The 17078-nt window shown below is 35.9% G+C and overlaps 1 protein-coding gene across 1 annotated transcript; it reads left to right on the forward strand.

The window, feature by feature from the left end:
- Positions 1-15252: 15252 nt before the first annotated feature.
- On the forward strand, positions 15253-15891 carry LOC122043609 (B3 domain-containing protein Os03g0120900-like). Its single transcript, XM_042604223.1, has one exon. It carries the CDS (start codon positions 15253-15255, stop codon positions 15889-15891), a length of 639 nt encoding a protein of 212 aa, XP_042460157.1.
- The last annotated feature ends 1187 nt before the right edge of the window (positions 15892-17078 follow it).

The raw sequence follows: 17078 nt of genomic DNA on the forward strand, positions 1-17078 counted from the left end.
CCAAGCGTCCGGTCAGCCCGTCGACCCGCTTGGACTTCTCGCCAGCTATCCGGTCAGCCCGTCGACCTAGCTGGACTTCGTGCCAGACATCCGGTCAGCCCGTCGACCTGTCTAGACTTCTCCTGCACACTCGATCAAAGTGTCAGACAACAACACAACTAACTTAACCTATTTGTCATTCATCAAAACCTGGGTTAGACCGTTAGTGCTACCCGCACCAACAGATGTCTCATACAAAACTGCACTAAAATGCTTATTAACTCTGCACTGAAATGTTTAACAAAATTACATGGAAATACTTAATAAAACTGTACTGAAATGCTTATTGAAACTGCACTAAAGCTAAATCTGCATACAAGCTTAATCAAATCTGCCTACAAACTTAATCAAAATTCTGCACTATAAACTTAATCAAAATTCTGTACTATAAGCTTAGTCAAAATTCTTCACTATAAGCTTAATCAAAATTCTGCACTATAAGCTTAATCAAATCTGTACTATAAGCTTAATCAAATCTGCCTACAAACTTAATCAAAATCTGCTCTAAGATTGGAGTTCTGCATATAATACTTATCAAAATCTGCAAGCCATACTTATAAAAATCTGTATACCATACAAGCTTAAACTAAATCTAAAACTTGTTGGAATTAAAACCTATACTGCATGCTTCGAATTAAGAGAACTAAACTAGCTGACTCTAAACATATGTGAATCTTGCTGGAATAAACGGTAGCAAGGAAACATATCTAAACCTCATGTTAGAATAGAGAAACTTAAATCTGTATCCTAGAATGAGTGTAACAAGAAAACATATCTAAACCTCATGCTAGAATAAATAACCTCAAATCCATATACTTGAATGGAAGTAGCATATCTCAACCTCATGTTATAGCAGCCCTAAAAAACTACTATTAATACACGGCATCCCTAAACCAAGATCAAAGGGTATTAACTTATCCCTCTTGCATATTCAATTTAAGCTAGAGTAGTTGAGATACACGGCAGCCCTATAGAACTACTATTAATACACGACAACCCTAAACCAAAATCAAAGGGTATTAACTTATCCCTTTTGCACATTCAATTTAAGCTAGAGTAGTTGAGATACACGACAGCTACTAAAAACCAAGCTCCTTAAAACATGCTTCAACAGATTTGCAAGCAAAGAACGAAATCTTGAATCTATTCCAATAATCCTTGAAATCACAATTCTCTACAACCAAATCTGAAAGCCAAAGGTAACAACTCCTGTTCAGTGGCACGGCAGGAAACCAAAAGAAATGAAATACTCCACACACTTAATTTGCTTCCATGTTCTCAAATATAAACCAATCCAAACATGTCTAAATCTGATGTACTAATCATAAAGGTGAAAGGATTCAAACTACATGCTCAAGCTATACAAATCACCGGATTGCACAGCAACTCCAGGAAAATTACTCGTGCTCACAACAGCAAAGCAAAGAGAAACTGCTCATGCTTGCAAACAGCAAGGGAAAATTATCCAGCAAAGGAAAATTATACCGCAAGGGAAAGGTCTAAACAACATGCTAGAATAAAAACCAAACTTGTTGGTTTTAAAAACTTCTCATACTTACGGCAGGAAAGCATCTAAGTCCGCCATCTTCATGGCACATCCAACAAACAACAGAAACGCCAAATCAACTCGAAACTACCCTTATTCCTCTAGAAATCCCGATTCTATACAGCCTTCCGAAAATAAAGGAAGGATTCAAAAACTCTTTGTAAACTCAAATTTCTGTACAGCATGTTCCAAAGCAACGAGACAAGAATCCGAAACCTCAATTCATGGTAGCAAGTAAAGGAAATCTCGGAACTACTCTTACTATAGGTGAGGAAGCGCTTACAATGTGTTCTTGAACTCACAGCCGGAAAGAAAGCTTCTAGGGTTCGGATAACTTGAGTTTTCCGGCTCCTCTTCGTGCTCACAGCTTCTCCTCGACGAGAGGATCATGAAAATATGAAGAACTCTTGGAAAGACCCCTTGGCCGGCCGCCGGAGAGAAGACCTAGCATCCCTCATTTTCGCCCAAGCAGGAACTGTCGCACGCCGTTCGCAAGCGAGAGAGGAGAGGAAGGGAGAAGTTTAGGTCACGAGGGAAAATAATCCCTAAGTTCTCTCTTTATAACTAGGGTATTCTTGTAACAACCACCCTTCTTACTACTACTACACTCTAAGGGTGACCGTTACTTAACTACTAACTCTACTTAACCGGTATGATCGAAATCACGAGGAGTCTCTACCGAAAAATTTCGGCAGAGTCTCCCCTGTACAGGTGACCTTAAACTGAGATACAAACATAATATACATCAGCCACAGGTGGCTGGAACATATATCAAATACACAAAAGAAATAACATTACCACGCAGTTTAATAAAATCAAAGCATGCAAGTAATGAATAGTGGAAACAAAATAAAATACAACTTCTTACTCCAAATTTTCTTATCAATCTAAATACAGAATTAATCTAAACAAATCCTTAAACTAGGTCCCAAGACTTCCATAGTCCTGGCATCACACATCATCCGCGCCACCTTGTCGCCTTCCTTTGCTAAATCTTTTCCTTTCCTGTATCTGCAGTAAGAGGAAATGCAATCTATAAACAAAATGCTTAGTAAGCGCTATCTAACTCACAAAAACTCGATATGCATGTGAATATACTGAAAGCTAAAACTGAATGCTCAAACGGAAAACTACTCATGCTCATCTACTAGTAAAAGAAACAAACATACTGAAATGCTAAATATGTAAAGCTACTCATGCTCTTCTAATAGAAAAGAACAGTAAACTAATCTAAATAACATGCTAGCATAAAAGAAAACTCAACTTGATAATTTTAAAACAAAGTGGAACTTAATTCATTTGTTCTAAACTTATTCTTTTATCTCACTTGTTTAAAACTTATCCTTTAATACTTTTATACTTATGTAAAAAACTTACTTTACTTGTTCAAAAACTTATACTTATAATACTTCAAAATAGTAATCAACTTCTTTTTGGGCCCAGGCTTAGTACCATCTTATGCGCGTTCCCTAATAGGTTGGGGTAGCGAGCCACCAATCCTAAAAGAGCAGACCTTGGTCTACCAGGGCCAAGATCTTGGAATTGGACACCTGGATTTGTTTAACGACAACCTTGCGAAGTCGGGTACTAGCCTCTTCTTAAAAGTAAAATACTTATAATCTTAATTACTTCTTCTTTAAATGCCTTGGCATTTTAATAAGCACCTTGTGTGCCAAAATCCCTAAAGTTTTGACTTTGGGATCTACTAAGGCCTTGGCCTTTTCTTTCTTTTCTTTATCTTTCTTACACTTGTTAATACTTCTAATAAAAGAAGGCTTCTTTAAAAACTGAAATGTTTAAAACAATTTCTAACATTGAAGTACTAAACTGCACAACCAAGAGATCTAAACTGCACTAAAGTTCTGCATACTACGCTACAAAATTCTGCATACTAGCTTAATAAAAATCTGTATACAAAGCTAAACTACACAACGAAAACTAGGAGCTAAACGAAATTTAAGATCTGCATTGCTTCATTTTGTTCTGCATGCCTACTTCTATACAAAGAAATCTAGGAACTAAATGGAACTGAAAATCTGTTCATTCTACAGCTCATAAAAAAAATCTGCATTAAAACCATAACGATTGCTCACAAAATCTACATTAAAACAAACGAGTGCTTACACATCTGCGTTAACTAAGATAACTGCATATGAAAACCGCATTATAAACCAAGATGATTGCTCACTCATTCATTTCCTTCAGCCTTCAAAGCTCACTCATGGAGTACACTGTAACTTAGCTAGGCAACCCCTCCAATTCAATTCATCATACTGACACCATTTTGAAGACCAGAACACTACAACAAGATCTGAACTGAAATACTAAAGCTGATATGGAATTGTGGCTGTTCTTGCTCATGGATATGCAAAGGAAATCTGAGTTGTTCGTGCTCGGAATTAACAGAATAATTTCAAACTGAAACTCTAAACTACACAATGAAGAGATCACTGCATGTTTAAATTATCCATTAAGAGATCTAACTGAATACTCCACAAACAAGGTTGTTCCTAATCACTGCAGTAACAGAGCAAACCAACACGGTATTCTTAAAACACCTGCTTAAAAATCTAAACCACCTCATGCTCATTGTCTAGCAACAAAACTAATACTGCAAGGCTAATTGTAATCCGATCCTGCTCACTGGTAACAAAGCAAGTCTAAGTCCGAAATACCAATTGTAAGGGTTGAAGAATCTGACTACAAACCTAACCCATACATTTTTTGTTTCTTGAGATTCATGGCAGCATGCTTCGGAAATAAAGAAGGAAGACCAAATCCCTACCAACTCAATTCTATACAGCATGTTTCGAAAGCAAGGAAAGAAACCAAAGCTCGAAACTACCCTTACTGCAGGTGAGTAACACTTACCAATCTCCCTTCGACTAACAGCTAGAAAAAGGACTTCTAGGGTTTTCGGAGAAGTGAAGATCTCAGCCTCTTCCTCGTGCCTACAGCTCCTCCTTGATGAGAGGATCTTGACGGTGTGAAGATCTCGCGAAAACACCCCTTGGCCGGCGCCGGAGACGAAGCCCTAGCTTCGGCTGGGGTTTCGCCCGAGAGGAAGTTGACGCCGCGAGCAGATGAAAGGAGAGGAGAAAAGAATTTGGTTTCAGGTAAATCAAGCCCTAAGTTCCCTTTTTTTTTATAGCTCAGGTATTTTTGTTAACTCCTTAAATAATTTTTGCTATCTATTCTAAACAGTAACGACGGCCTGAACACTTGGTCAGCCGCGACTTGGCTTGTAGTTGGAGTCGCGGGTTCGAATCCTGCCGAACCGCTTTTTATTTCAATTAGGTATCTTTGGTTTCAATTATAACTTATATATATATCTCGTTCCATATTTGTTCACAAAATGCTTGCACATTTTGTTTGGTTTGGTCGGAGGTCTCGGGTTCGAATCTCGGCTTGAACATTTTTTTGTCGAAACTTCTTTCGTCTAGTAAAAATACCAAACGACCTCCAAAAATTACATAAAAATACTCTAAAAATCTCTAGAATATTTCTAAAGTATTTCTAAATATTTTTAAGAATTTTTAGAACTCTTAATGAGGAAAATTGGGTCGCTACAATTCTGTTATGGCTTAAGAATATTTCGCTTCCCTTCTTATCATGAAACAACCGCTTGGAACGCCTGGCAAGCCGCATTTTGACCGGGTCAGAGGTCGCAGGTTCGATTCCTCAGCCGAACCCCCTTTTTCCCATTTATTTTCTATTTTCTATTACTATTACTTAAATAAATTTCATTCCCTTTTTAATCAACAATGCTCGTTGGAACACTTGGTCAGTCGGATTCGCTTAAGAGTTGGCTCGGCCGGAGGTCTCCGGTTCGAATCTTGGCTTGGACATTATTTTTACAACTTGTTTCTTTTGGTAAAAATACCAAACGAACTCTAAAAATTTTTAAAAATCTCTAGAATTTTTCTAAAGTATTTCTAAATACTTTTAAGTACTATTAGGACTCCAAATATTAAAATTTGGGGTGTTACACCACTTTCCTCCTTGCCTCATCTCCCTCTTCCCCTTCCTAGATCTACGAAAGATGGCGCCTTTTTCATGGACGGAGGAGGATGTGCTACGGTACTGTGGCAGCAAGCCTTTCGCCAAGGAGCTCGCCTCCGGCTCACCGGCACAATATGCTTATTTTCCTGGCTGGCTAGATCATCTTCTTAACATTATCATGCTATATGTAAGTCATGATCGACGCCCCTTCCTCTTCCCCTTCCTAGATCGACGCCGCCACCACTTTCCTCCTCGCCGCGGACATTTCGATAATTTTTCCTTTATCCATCGTCGCTACTGAAGTCCTTCCTCATCTTTGATAGTTTCATCTTCTTGATCTCTTGATTGCAAGTATTAATTGATTGATGCATGCAATGTGTTTGATGAATTTCCTCAAACACTACCCTGAGTTGATTTTATCATTTTTGTTTGCTAGATTGAGGAGTTGTTATTTCCTGTTGCTAAGTTGGTTTTATGTATTCCTTGAACTATCAAGTTTCTTTTATGTATATGCTAATTCTTTTCACTGATATGCCATGTTTTCTGGTTTATAAATTTACCTCTTTTTGTTGTTGTTGTTTCTACAGGATTTGTGTGTTGGGCTTCTTAGACGCGCTACATAGACAACTTAAAGGCTTTGATCATTAAGTGAGTATAAGATTTTGGGGCTTAAAAAATGGTGAAAAGATGAGCAAACGAAAGGTCCTTTATGATGAAAAATATATAAGATTTTGGGGCTTAAAAAGTGGTGAAAAGATGAACAGAGCTTGAATGTGGCTTAATGACCTAAGGATATCTTTTATGAAATTACAGCAAATGCATGACAGATGTAATTCTGCGGTGAGACCAACAAGTAAGAGCAACAGGATTTTAACTTTCTCTATGGTCAACCTTGCATAACGGAACTTGTAGATTCCTACTCTGTGTTGTTTGCTACGAAGAAGAGTGTACTGTAATCATGTGTGAACTGTGGATATTGTAGGTTTCAAAGTCAAAGTCATCAGCCTGCATTAACTTTAGCGTCCAAATATTAGATGCTAAGTTGTTAAGATTAAACCTCAAGGGGCCCTCCTCACCTTTTCTTGTACCTGACCTTTCATAAGACTTTAACTCCTAGTGTGTTTAGCATTTGCATTCCAGATTCATTACATTTCATGCACAACAAGCTTAGATTCTTTACCACAAATAAATTCTTAGATTTAGTGTTTTTAGAATGTTTAGGTTCTCTGAACTGTTGTGATAATGGAACCTGTTGTCTACTTGTTTATTTCTTCACTTTGATTATCATTTGTCATTGATTTAATCTATATTTTAGTTGAAATATAATTCGACTTCAACTCTTAAGGATTTTACACTGACTATATTTTACTTGGTTCTTCTCCATACGAAAATCAATTGACCAGTTATTATACAAATCAAGAATGTAAAATTCCTTAAATTTGTTCTATTTTAATTGAAATCTCATTGCTTCCCAAAGATGACAGTGGTCCAATGATTCTTTGCTGGGTTTGATATGAAAGAAGAAATTGCATATTTGGTATCCACACTTCTACTTTTTGTGCGAAGGCTTTTACACTGTTTGTCTTTAGGTCTCCCTAATAGTTGCAACTCAGGGTTTGATGTTGTTTCTCCAGGTCAAAATGTATTAATTGGCTGCTATATGAAACATGTCTATTTTTTCCTCTAATTATTTCTATTTTAACTAATATCTTACTCATTTTTAAAGTATATGATGATTTGTTGTTAACTTGCATACAAAAGAAGAGAAGTTTATTTACTATGTCTAGTTCTTGTTTGTGTGAACCTTAATCATTTTCTATTTATTTCAGGTTCTTCATAACATTGCTGTTGCAGAATACTTTTGAGATGGTTGCACTGATCCTAAGAATCTCCTTGATGCATTAAACAAGGTTAAAGTAAGTTGACTGAATCACAGGTAATTGATTTTTTGAATTAATTTATGAAGATAATTTCTCATCTTCATATTGACATTCTTGAGGAAACAAATTATTAAACATTAAAGCTATAATCATATTAAACATATGATATTATATGACATGATTATACTTAACATGTATGATAAGGTTAAACATGATCTTTAGAATCATCCATTCTTCTATAGTAGAAAAGTCTGTTGTTCCTTGGGAATCATGTCTTCTCCAAATCATGGTATTTTGAATATTACTAATATTTTATTATCTATTTCATGTAATTTCACCATTTTCTCTATCTTTTTTTCAAAGTTGGAAATAATTTAATCCATGTTTATCCATTCAGTCAATATTCTATAATTTCTTAAACTAGCATTGTTCTTGCAACTGAAAAGATATTTTACATGCACTCTTTGATTAATAACTATATTGGTTATAGGAGCAGAGTGAAGAGCTTGCACATACTTTTGTGGATCAGATTGACTCTGAGAATAGCTCCCTAGGCTATATGGCTTCAGGGTCTAAAGCTAATAGTGCTTCAATTCATCAAAGTGCTGTTATAAATAGAGTAGAGTTGTCCATGCCCAAGAGTTTGATGTTTCAGTAACAATGTTGAATATTGTATGTAGTTCAACGCATTTTGTCAAAAATTTTCTTTCCATAATTAGTGAATGAGTTAATAAATTACCCTCTTCTAAGTATTTTTGTTAATTTGGTTCTTCACAGGCAATCATTCTCTACTATATCCATGAGTATGCACAGTCATTATCTGTTCTCAAAAAGCTATTCCAAAATATCGAGCCAATTGAAGAGCAGCAAATAGCTCTCCGTGTATGCCTTCTTCTACTAGATGTTGCATTAGCTTGTGAAGATATTTTACAAGTCTCAGTAAGTTTCTTTGTAATCAACACCTTTTACTTTTTAATTTTCCTCAATGATGTCTATTTTTTTTTTAAATTCACAAAATGAAAGTGTTGCAATATCTGTTTTTATGTGTTGCTACAGTTTACAAATCTCAAGTACTCCAGAGTTGAAATTGATGAAGTGCGGTTTGAGTGGGCTAAATGCATGCTAGATTACATTTGAGTAGGAAAGGTATTTGATTTTTGAAAACTTTGGATGATGCATTCATTTGCATGGAATGTAAATTGCGGATGCTACCTTGATGTGTACAATATATATTACCTTTTGATGTTGTAAAAAGAATATTTGTGTATTTTATGGTTACTGACTTGATGTGTATAATATCTATTACCTTTTGATGTTGTAAGAAGAATATTTTTGTAATTTGTGGATACGGACTTGATGTGTACAATATCTATTATCTTTTTATGTTGTAAGAATAATATTTATGTGTTGGTTACATGGATATTGACTTGGTGTGTTTAGATACACCGATGTATAATAATATTAATTAAATTTTGTACTATTAAAATGTTGTATAATATCGGTTTTTCACTGTTTCAGAAATTGAATCGGTGTCGTTAAACAATACTGATATTACATCGATTTTCCACCGTTGCTGAAACGGTGTCGTTAAGTGATACTACACCGGTTCATAACCGATTCAAAAATCGGTGTCGTTAAGTGATACTACATCGGTTATAACCCGATGTCTAAAATGACAGACCTTTTACAACGCTTTCATAGACATCGATTGATTTTGTAATAGACAGTGGTGGAAAATCGATGTCTATGAGGGTTTTTCTTGTAGTGATTATTCTATGTTTTCTGAAAAGTGATAAAGGCATGAGTGCTATTCCCCCCCCCCCCCCCCCCCTCTCTAGCACGTCTCGATCCTACAGAGAGGACCCGACACTTAGCAGGGAAGCTCGATAGGATGGAGGACCTGGTATCGAGAGGAAGCCCTAGTAAGCAGATTCGATGCTAAGCGGTAAAGTCCAAATAAGTTTGGAGGATCAACGTTTGGTAGGTAGGTTGAGGTAAGCAATTGGAGAGGAGAAACGGTGAGGTCGTGTTCCGGAAAGGAACAACCTTAGGTCATTAATCCAACTGAATAAACCGGGAAGGTTTCCAAGTTGAGATTAAGACAATTTTACTATCAATTACTACTCGTGCATATTACTACTCATGCATCATCATTGTGCTAATTTTATTTTGTAAGAGTATTTATTTTAACTCTATTTTGTTGGAACTAAAGTTATCAGTTAACCAAACAATAGATCGGTCGACCGTATCAGGTTGATATTGAATAGAGATCAGTTCGAAGTAAAGTTTGGTAAAGTAACTGATCGATCGATCAAACTAGTAGATCGGTCACCGAACAAAGGTGACATGGCAGAGATTATATTGAGCCACAGAAAACATGGAAGCCAGGCTGATCAGTCGACCAAATCCAAGAATCGGTCGACCAAACAATCAGAGAATTAATAGCGAATCTCAGCGAATAGGAAGACTACACAAATTGATTGAGTGATCAAGGAGATCACTCAACCAACCCATAAATGCTTATAAATGTGTGGAGATTAGATCTTGTCAAAGAAGGAAAGCAAAGGATTCAGTCGACTGATAGGAGGATCAGTCGACTGAAAGGATCAATCGATCAAATGAATTTTCGATCGATCAAACCAAGCTTATATAAAGAGAGCTTGAGGTCCGAGGCAAGGCATCAATTCTCAGTTCATCTCTGTGCAAAACTGTTGTTTGTGCTCTTAATTGTAGTTAAGCTTACATTATTTTACTTTCTAAAAGATAGTAGTGTGTTACTATCTTTTCATTTGTACGAATTACTTCTTTCCAAAGATTTTGGGAAAAGAATTATAGTGAATTATCCAATGGTACGATCAAGAATCGTGGATCTTGGAGAAAGAGTCGACAAAAGTTCTGAACCAAGTAACTACTTAATTCACCTGTCTTTCTTTTGCTATCTTATTTTCCGCTATCTATCTTACTTTGATATTTGTTTTAAGAATCATTACAAAATAAAAAGTTTTAAAGAGTGATATTCACTCCCCCTTCTATCACTTCTTTTCAATCCAACAAAAGTAACAGTCTCTCCCTCCTCTTTTAACAACCCCATTTTACTGTGGAGTTTTTGGGATTGTTAATTGTTTAATAATCTCTTTATTATTATATATTGCATTGAACTAATCAGACAAATATTCATTCCCATGGTCAGTGTGTACGATTTTAACCATATGATCTAATTGATTCTCAAATTTGTTCATATAACGTTTAAAGCTAATGCTTTAGATTTGTAAGAAATCAAATACACGTGATCAAAATTTGTAAAGTCGTCTTTAAATATAATAAAATAGGAAGCTCTTTGTCTAACCTTTACATTCATTGGACCTTAAATGTCTGAATGAATTAATTACAATAGTGATTAAACTCTAATAGCCTTACCAAACGGTTGCCTATTTGCTTTTTTAGCAAGACAATGCTCACATACAAACAAGATAATCTTAGCATGAGTTTCTAGCACACTCTATTTAGCTAATCTTTCATTTGTTCTTGTCCGATATGTCATAATCTATCATATCAAGCTTGAACATTAATATAAACATCACTAGTAAAAGCAATATTTAAAAAACAAGCATCAATTCCATAATTAGTTTTTGGTTCTTTATCAAGAACCATGAAACCATTCAATAAAAATTCATATCCAATTAACACAAAGTTAATAATAAGTTCTATACAACTACTATAAAAGTTCAAAATGTATCACAATTCAAGAAGGCATATAACATAAACCAAATTCCATCGAATTGCAGGAGCATAAAGGGCATCATATAGAAACAAGATACGTCTACCACGAAGGTTGAGTTTACAAGTGTCAACTCCTTCAATCTTTGCATTGTTTTCTACATATATTCACTTATTGTCAACTGGTACCCGACGATACTCTACAAATGTAACTCATTCACAAGCTATATGGTTCAATATTGCTCCTGAATCTATAGTCTATAAAGGATAAAAAAAAATAGTTAACAATATTATACTAGCAACATAATCCTCATGAAAAGAAGATAAACATGAATCTACCTTACTTAGCTAAGTATATTCCTGAGCAAAGTGACCTTTCTTGCCACAGTTAAAGAAAGTTAGCTTGTTTTTAGGCTTCAGTACATGCTTCTTCCCATTAAATTTCTTCTTCTTTGGGCATTGCCTAGAAGCAGTACCAACTTTTTTTTCTTTCCCTTCTTTAACCATTTTTTCTTGATCTTGGATCTAACAAAACCTTCAATTAAAAAGTTTGTCTAGAAATTCTTGCGGATTCTATTCTCTCTGCTCTAGTTCAATGTGGCGTAAGACATCAACAAAAGTTTTGATACTTTCAATGCAAGATTTTGTATTAATATTTCTCAAGAATTAGGAAGGGAACGGATTACTATATGAACATGTTATTTGTTGGTCAACTCATGACTAGTATCCTTTAGCTCCTGCATCATATTTGTCATTTCCCTTAAGTGTTGGACCATGGTGATTTTAAATGCTTCTTGCAGCTATCAAATTTAATAATTAGTTGTCAAAGTTTACTCAAGCTTACTCTACTATATTTCTCTCTAAGGGCAACCCAAATAGTATGAGTCATTGGTAATTGCTTGATATGCATAGATTACATATATTTATATGCATACTTTAACACACATTCACTTATAGTATTTAAGCTAGATCTATGCTATTACACCCTACTTCATTATTATTACATCATTATTACTTTCTTTGTTAGAGATCTTCTCTTGCTTTATTTTTTGTTGCCAGGATGTGTTTCAAAGTGAAAATGGAGCTAAAACGTGCTTCAGAGTGACACTAGAAGAGGAGAAAAATCCAAGTCGTGCCCCATGGCATGACCATGTGTCACACCAACAGCCCAGCAGAGGCAAGTCATACCCTTAAAGTATGACCATGTCTCCTACCAGGAGTCAGCCAGAGGGTGACCATGTGATATCGCACGATCGTGTCCATCATCCAGAACCAAATCATGACTTGGTTGTGCCTTATAGTATAACTGTGCCATTTTTCCATATACGACCCAGGGAGAAGTCGTGCCTTTAGGCACGACCGTGTCTCCCTATACAGGGGCACACACACTCAGACCATGCCAAATGGCACAGCCGTGTGACAAAGGAAGAAGGGGCAATCTCCATTGCTTGTAAAAGGGGAGGTCTTTCGCCTTTTGTGAGGAGAAAGAGTTTTTCCCTTGGAGAGACCCAATTGGTCCAAATTTTCTCTTCATCCATGCTTCCATTGATGATCTGAAGTTGTTTTCACCTTCTCCTCCTCTGTAAGCAAATGATTGAATCCAAAGATCACTTAACATATTGGATAAGCTTTCTTCCTTCTTTCTCTTAGATTTGAATAGAAGCTTATAATTTCTATATCTTCAAGTTTATTTTCTCTTATTCTGGAGTAGATCTATCTTGTTCTAGGATTAATGGAGTAATTGTGATGTGTAATTGATGCATACTTTATGGATTTGTCAATTCCCATTCAAATGACATGTTTATGCCTTATACCTATTTAATTAAATGTGTGTCTGATGTTATTATTCTTGTATGTGATGCATGGTTGGATGCACTCAGATATGATGTGACAATTGATTAGAGATAAGGTCGATCGATTAGAAGCCCTAATTCGTGGGATATAAAGATGACGATGAAGATTCAAATGGAACTTCTCTTCTTTGATTCTTTCCACTAGTTCTTGAAAATTCTTAGAGTAAAGTGTTGTTACAATTTCAAGCATCAAGAGGCAATCTACAACAACAAAAGATCAAGAGAAAAGACCCTTCATTGTTGTATCGATTTCTTTGTTCTTGTTGTATTTCTTATTGTATCTCGTATTCGCTAGTGTATTTGCTTGTATGATGCTTCTCCACCTCCTAAAAGGAGGGTTTTATAGTGTACTATAAGTGAGGAGAGTAGACCCTTGGATTAGTCATTTTAAGGAGGTGGATATCAAGTAAAATCAAGGGTGTTAGCGTTGGCTTCGAGTTTCTACTGTAATAAATCAATGAAGAAGCAATTAGAGCTAAGCATCCCCCCCCCCTAGCTCGTCAAAGTGTCCTAATAGTTTAATCATGAGAGGTGCTGATGACGAAGACACAAGGGTAAGACCATCTAAAAAATGAAGAAGACTGATAATAAAACCTCTTGGCAAAGGAAGACCCACATGTAAAATTTGGCAAGTAGAAGAAGACTCCCAACAAATAGAAGAAGACCTAGAGTTAAGGCCTCTTAGCATGAGATGTGAGAAATTATAAGAAACATATGTTTTGATGTCATAATCAATGGTTCAATTAATTGAAGGTCAAGTTTAGTCAACTGAACAATTGAATCAACTAGGTAATTTACTGAAGATGTCTTACTTATAAATAGAAAGATTCTATTTTTTCAAGTTGAGTTGTCTAAAGTGAATTTAGTTGATTTTAGTCAACCAGGTAGTTGATTAAACTATTGCTTAGAATTTTAAAATTAGATCATTTGAGTGAATTTTATCTAGCTACTTGAGTCAATCGACAGACTTTAAATCAACTGAAAAATATTTTTGAGTCAATTAGAATTGTGATCAGCTAGATGATAAGTCTATGATATTATCTAGTTGAGTTGACTGGCAAAGGTTGAGTCCATTGAAAATATTTTTGAATTAATTCGAATTATGATGAGTCAGATACTCAGTCTATGATCTTATCTAGTTGAGTCAACTAACAAGTGTTAAGTAAGAGATTGTAAATTTACACCGATAATGAAATGACTATTATTGTAAACAATTCCTACAACTCTAGTATTGTTTTTTTTATATATAGTCCTTATATCTTTACCTTCCTTCTTACAATTTTCTATCAAGTTTCAATTTAGCATTTTCCTATTGCATATATTTCTATTATAAAAGAAAAGTTTTTTTTTACTAGCCTCTAGTAAGAGTAACGATAGTGAAATTTTTGTGTCTTTGTATTTTTTAGTTGGCATAAGGTATTCTGTTTATGCTGATTAATTCTAAAGTTGATCAGTTTGATCTCATAGAAGTTTTTCACTGACTAATAGGATAAATTAAAAAAGTATTCATAGCGAATGACTCATCAACTCAGTGTCTTAGATCAATTGTCTATTAAAGAAAATTCATTAGTTAATTCGTCAAAGTTAGGACTCAATCCTTAGATATCTGTGAAACTAAGAAACTATCTTGCTGCTGCATCATTGCCCCAGGGGCATGACTCATCTTACGAATTTATGGGTCGTAGAGTAAGATTTGAGAGTCTTGATCCATATTAAACCTTATAATTAACATTGTCTGTTAATTTCAATTTTACTTTGCATTATTTTTTTCTATTTTAGAATTTTAGTTATTCGCTCCACATCACCTTTGATCCTATACTTATTTCATGTTATAATATATTTTCCTAATTAAGATTTTTATATAGGTAGATGTCTTAATCACTGGGTGTATTATAACAAGTCCTTGAGTTTACAAGGATCCAATACGTTAATATTTTTGACAAATTGCTATTGCACTTTTACCTACAGAATTTGTTGTCTAAACATATGTTTTGTGTGAGCAAGTAAAAATATATACAGAAAGGCAAAGCGTGTAAGTGGCTAAAAACGGCTTCAGCCTTCATCTTTCATCCTTGACCTGGGAAGCTTCTGATGCAGTTGGCGGGGAGTTGAAAGTGAGAAGGAAGAAGCCACCGTAGCAGAAAAGCAAGAATCAGCTGCGCCGCTGCCGCCTCCTCTCGTGTAGCCTTTTCATCAGTCTGCGGCTTCAGTGCCCATGGAGAGGGAGGAGATGTTCGAGAAGGTGGTGACGCCGAGCGACGTCGGGAAACTGAACCGGCTGGTGGTCCCCAAGCAGTACGCGGAGCGCTTCTTCCCGCTGGTGGCAGCGACGGACTGCGTGAAGGGGCTGCTGCTGAGCTTCGAGGACCCGACGGGGAAGTCGTGGCACTTCCGCTACTCCTACTGGAACAGCAGCCAGAGCTACGTGATGACCAAGGGCTGGAGCCGATTCGTCAAGGAGAAGCGCCTCGACGCCGGGGACACCGTCTGCTTCAGCCGCGGCGCCGGCCCGGACGCCCGCAACCATTTCTTCATCGACTGGAAGCGCCGAATTCTTCCCGTCCGTGGATATCCACCATGCGGGCAGGTTATTTTCTTCCGGCCGTCTCCGGTCACTGCGCCGCCTGAAGCCGAAGTGCAACCTGGCAGCGTCCCGACGGGTCGTGATTCAACGCCCGCGGTGGGAGGCCAGGCCGTGGCCAAGCGAGTGAGGTTGTTTGGGGTGAACCTCTTATGCCCTGAACCACAAGGCTGTGGCGGCGATCCACAGTCCTCCTCTCAGGCGCCGCCCGTGAGCAAGGAGCAGCGTTCCGATCGATCCTCGTCGTCCTTGACCTATAAGCTTCTTTCTTAATTGATTAAAAAAAAACGGTGCACCGACAATTAAACTTCTTCTTCCTCCTCCTTCAACAGCTATTATTATTATTATTATTATTATTATTATTATTATTATTATTATTATTATTATTATTATTCAAAACTTCATAAACATCCAGTATAATTGTTATAATCTACGTTTCAGTTCAACTCAAATTCTCTCTCTCTCTCTCCAGTTGATTTTAAATAAGTGGACTTGACGACATCTTGTGGCCCCGATTTTGGAGCAATAAAGGTCAGATCTCAATTCTTCTGCTTCTATTTTTATTTTTATTTTTATTATCTATTTATTTTAATCTTGGGATCCATATTTTGTCTGTCTCATTTATGCCGTTTATTTGAGCACGGATTACAAGATAATTTTATGTCAATCATAAAATATATTATTTATCAAAAAAAAAATTAAACAAACATATACACTAAAACATTAATCTTTATTCTGCTTATTTTATTATCAAATGAAGGCATTTACTTGAAATGAACGAATGTATTCTACCTCTTAAAAATTTAATAATTATTTTAAAGTTAGTGCCGTTAGAATTTATAGCTGTACAAAATCATATGAATAGTTCTTTCACGTAAACTTTCTGTATCCTTGTGTAGCCTTTGTACACTGACAGTGACCTTTCACTGACTGTATTTATTAGCATATGCTTCTTAATTTTAATGACAAATTTAATTAAATAATATTAAATAATTAGAATCTGATTAATTAGAATATATTTTATAAATTATTATTAAAAATATTTTAATAATATTATCTTTATATTAATTATATGTATATATTACAATTTAATTCTGATTCACTAAATAAATTTACTTTTTTTTTAATTGGGGTTAAAGGTAACATAGCCCACCTCAAACCATCCGTATCACCGGCCATTGATTTATGCCTTGGTTGGAATGGGAAAGACTTTGAGCACATGCATTTGGATGGACGGCTTTCCTGCACCAATTTAAAGGCTGTTAATTAAAGTATCAAAGCTTCAGCCTTCTTTCTTGCAGTTTCTACTGAGATCATAACTTCAAAATGGCACTTTCCCTGTGACCCCAACAAATAACTATTTATTTGTTCATGTTTAAAAATGTTTATATATATATATATATATATATATATATATACACACCTGGCGGACCGTAGCGGCACAGCGGCTGAAGTGATGA

Source organism: Zingiber officinale, chromosome 1B, assembly GCF_018446385.1.
Source record: "Zingiber officinale cultivar Zhangliang chromosome 1B, Zo_v1.1, whole genome shotgun sequence".
Classification (NCBI taxonomy): Eukaryota; Viridiplantae; Streptophyta; class Magnoliopsida; order Zingiberales; family Zingiberaceae; genus Zingiber; species Zingiber officinale.

Bases quoted from the DNA above. Each gene is read 5' to 3' on its own strand.
- LOC122043609 (XM_042604223.1), top strand. From the start codon at position 15,253: ATGGAGAGGGAGGAGATGTTCGAGAAGGTGGTGACGCCGAGCGACGTC.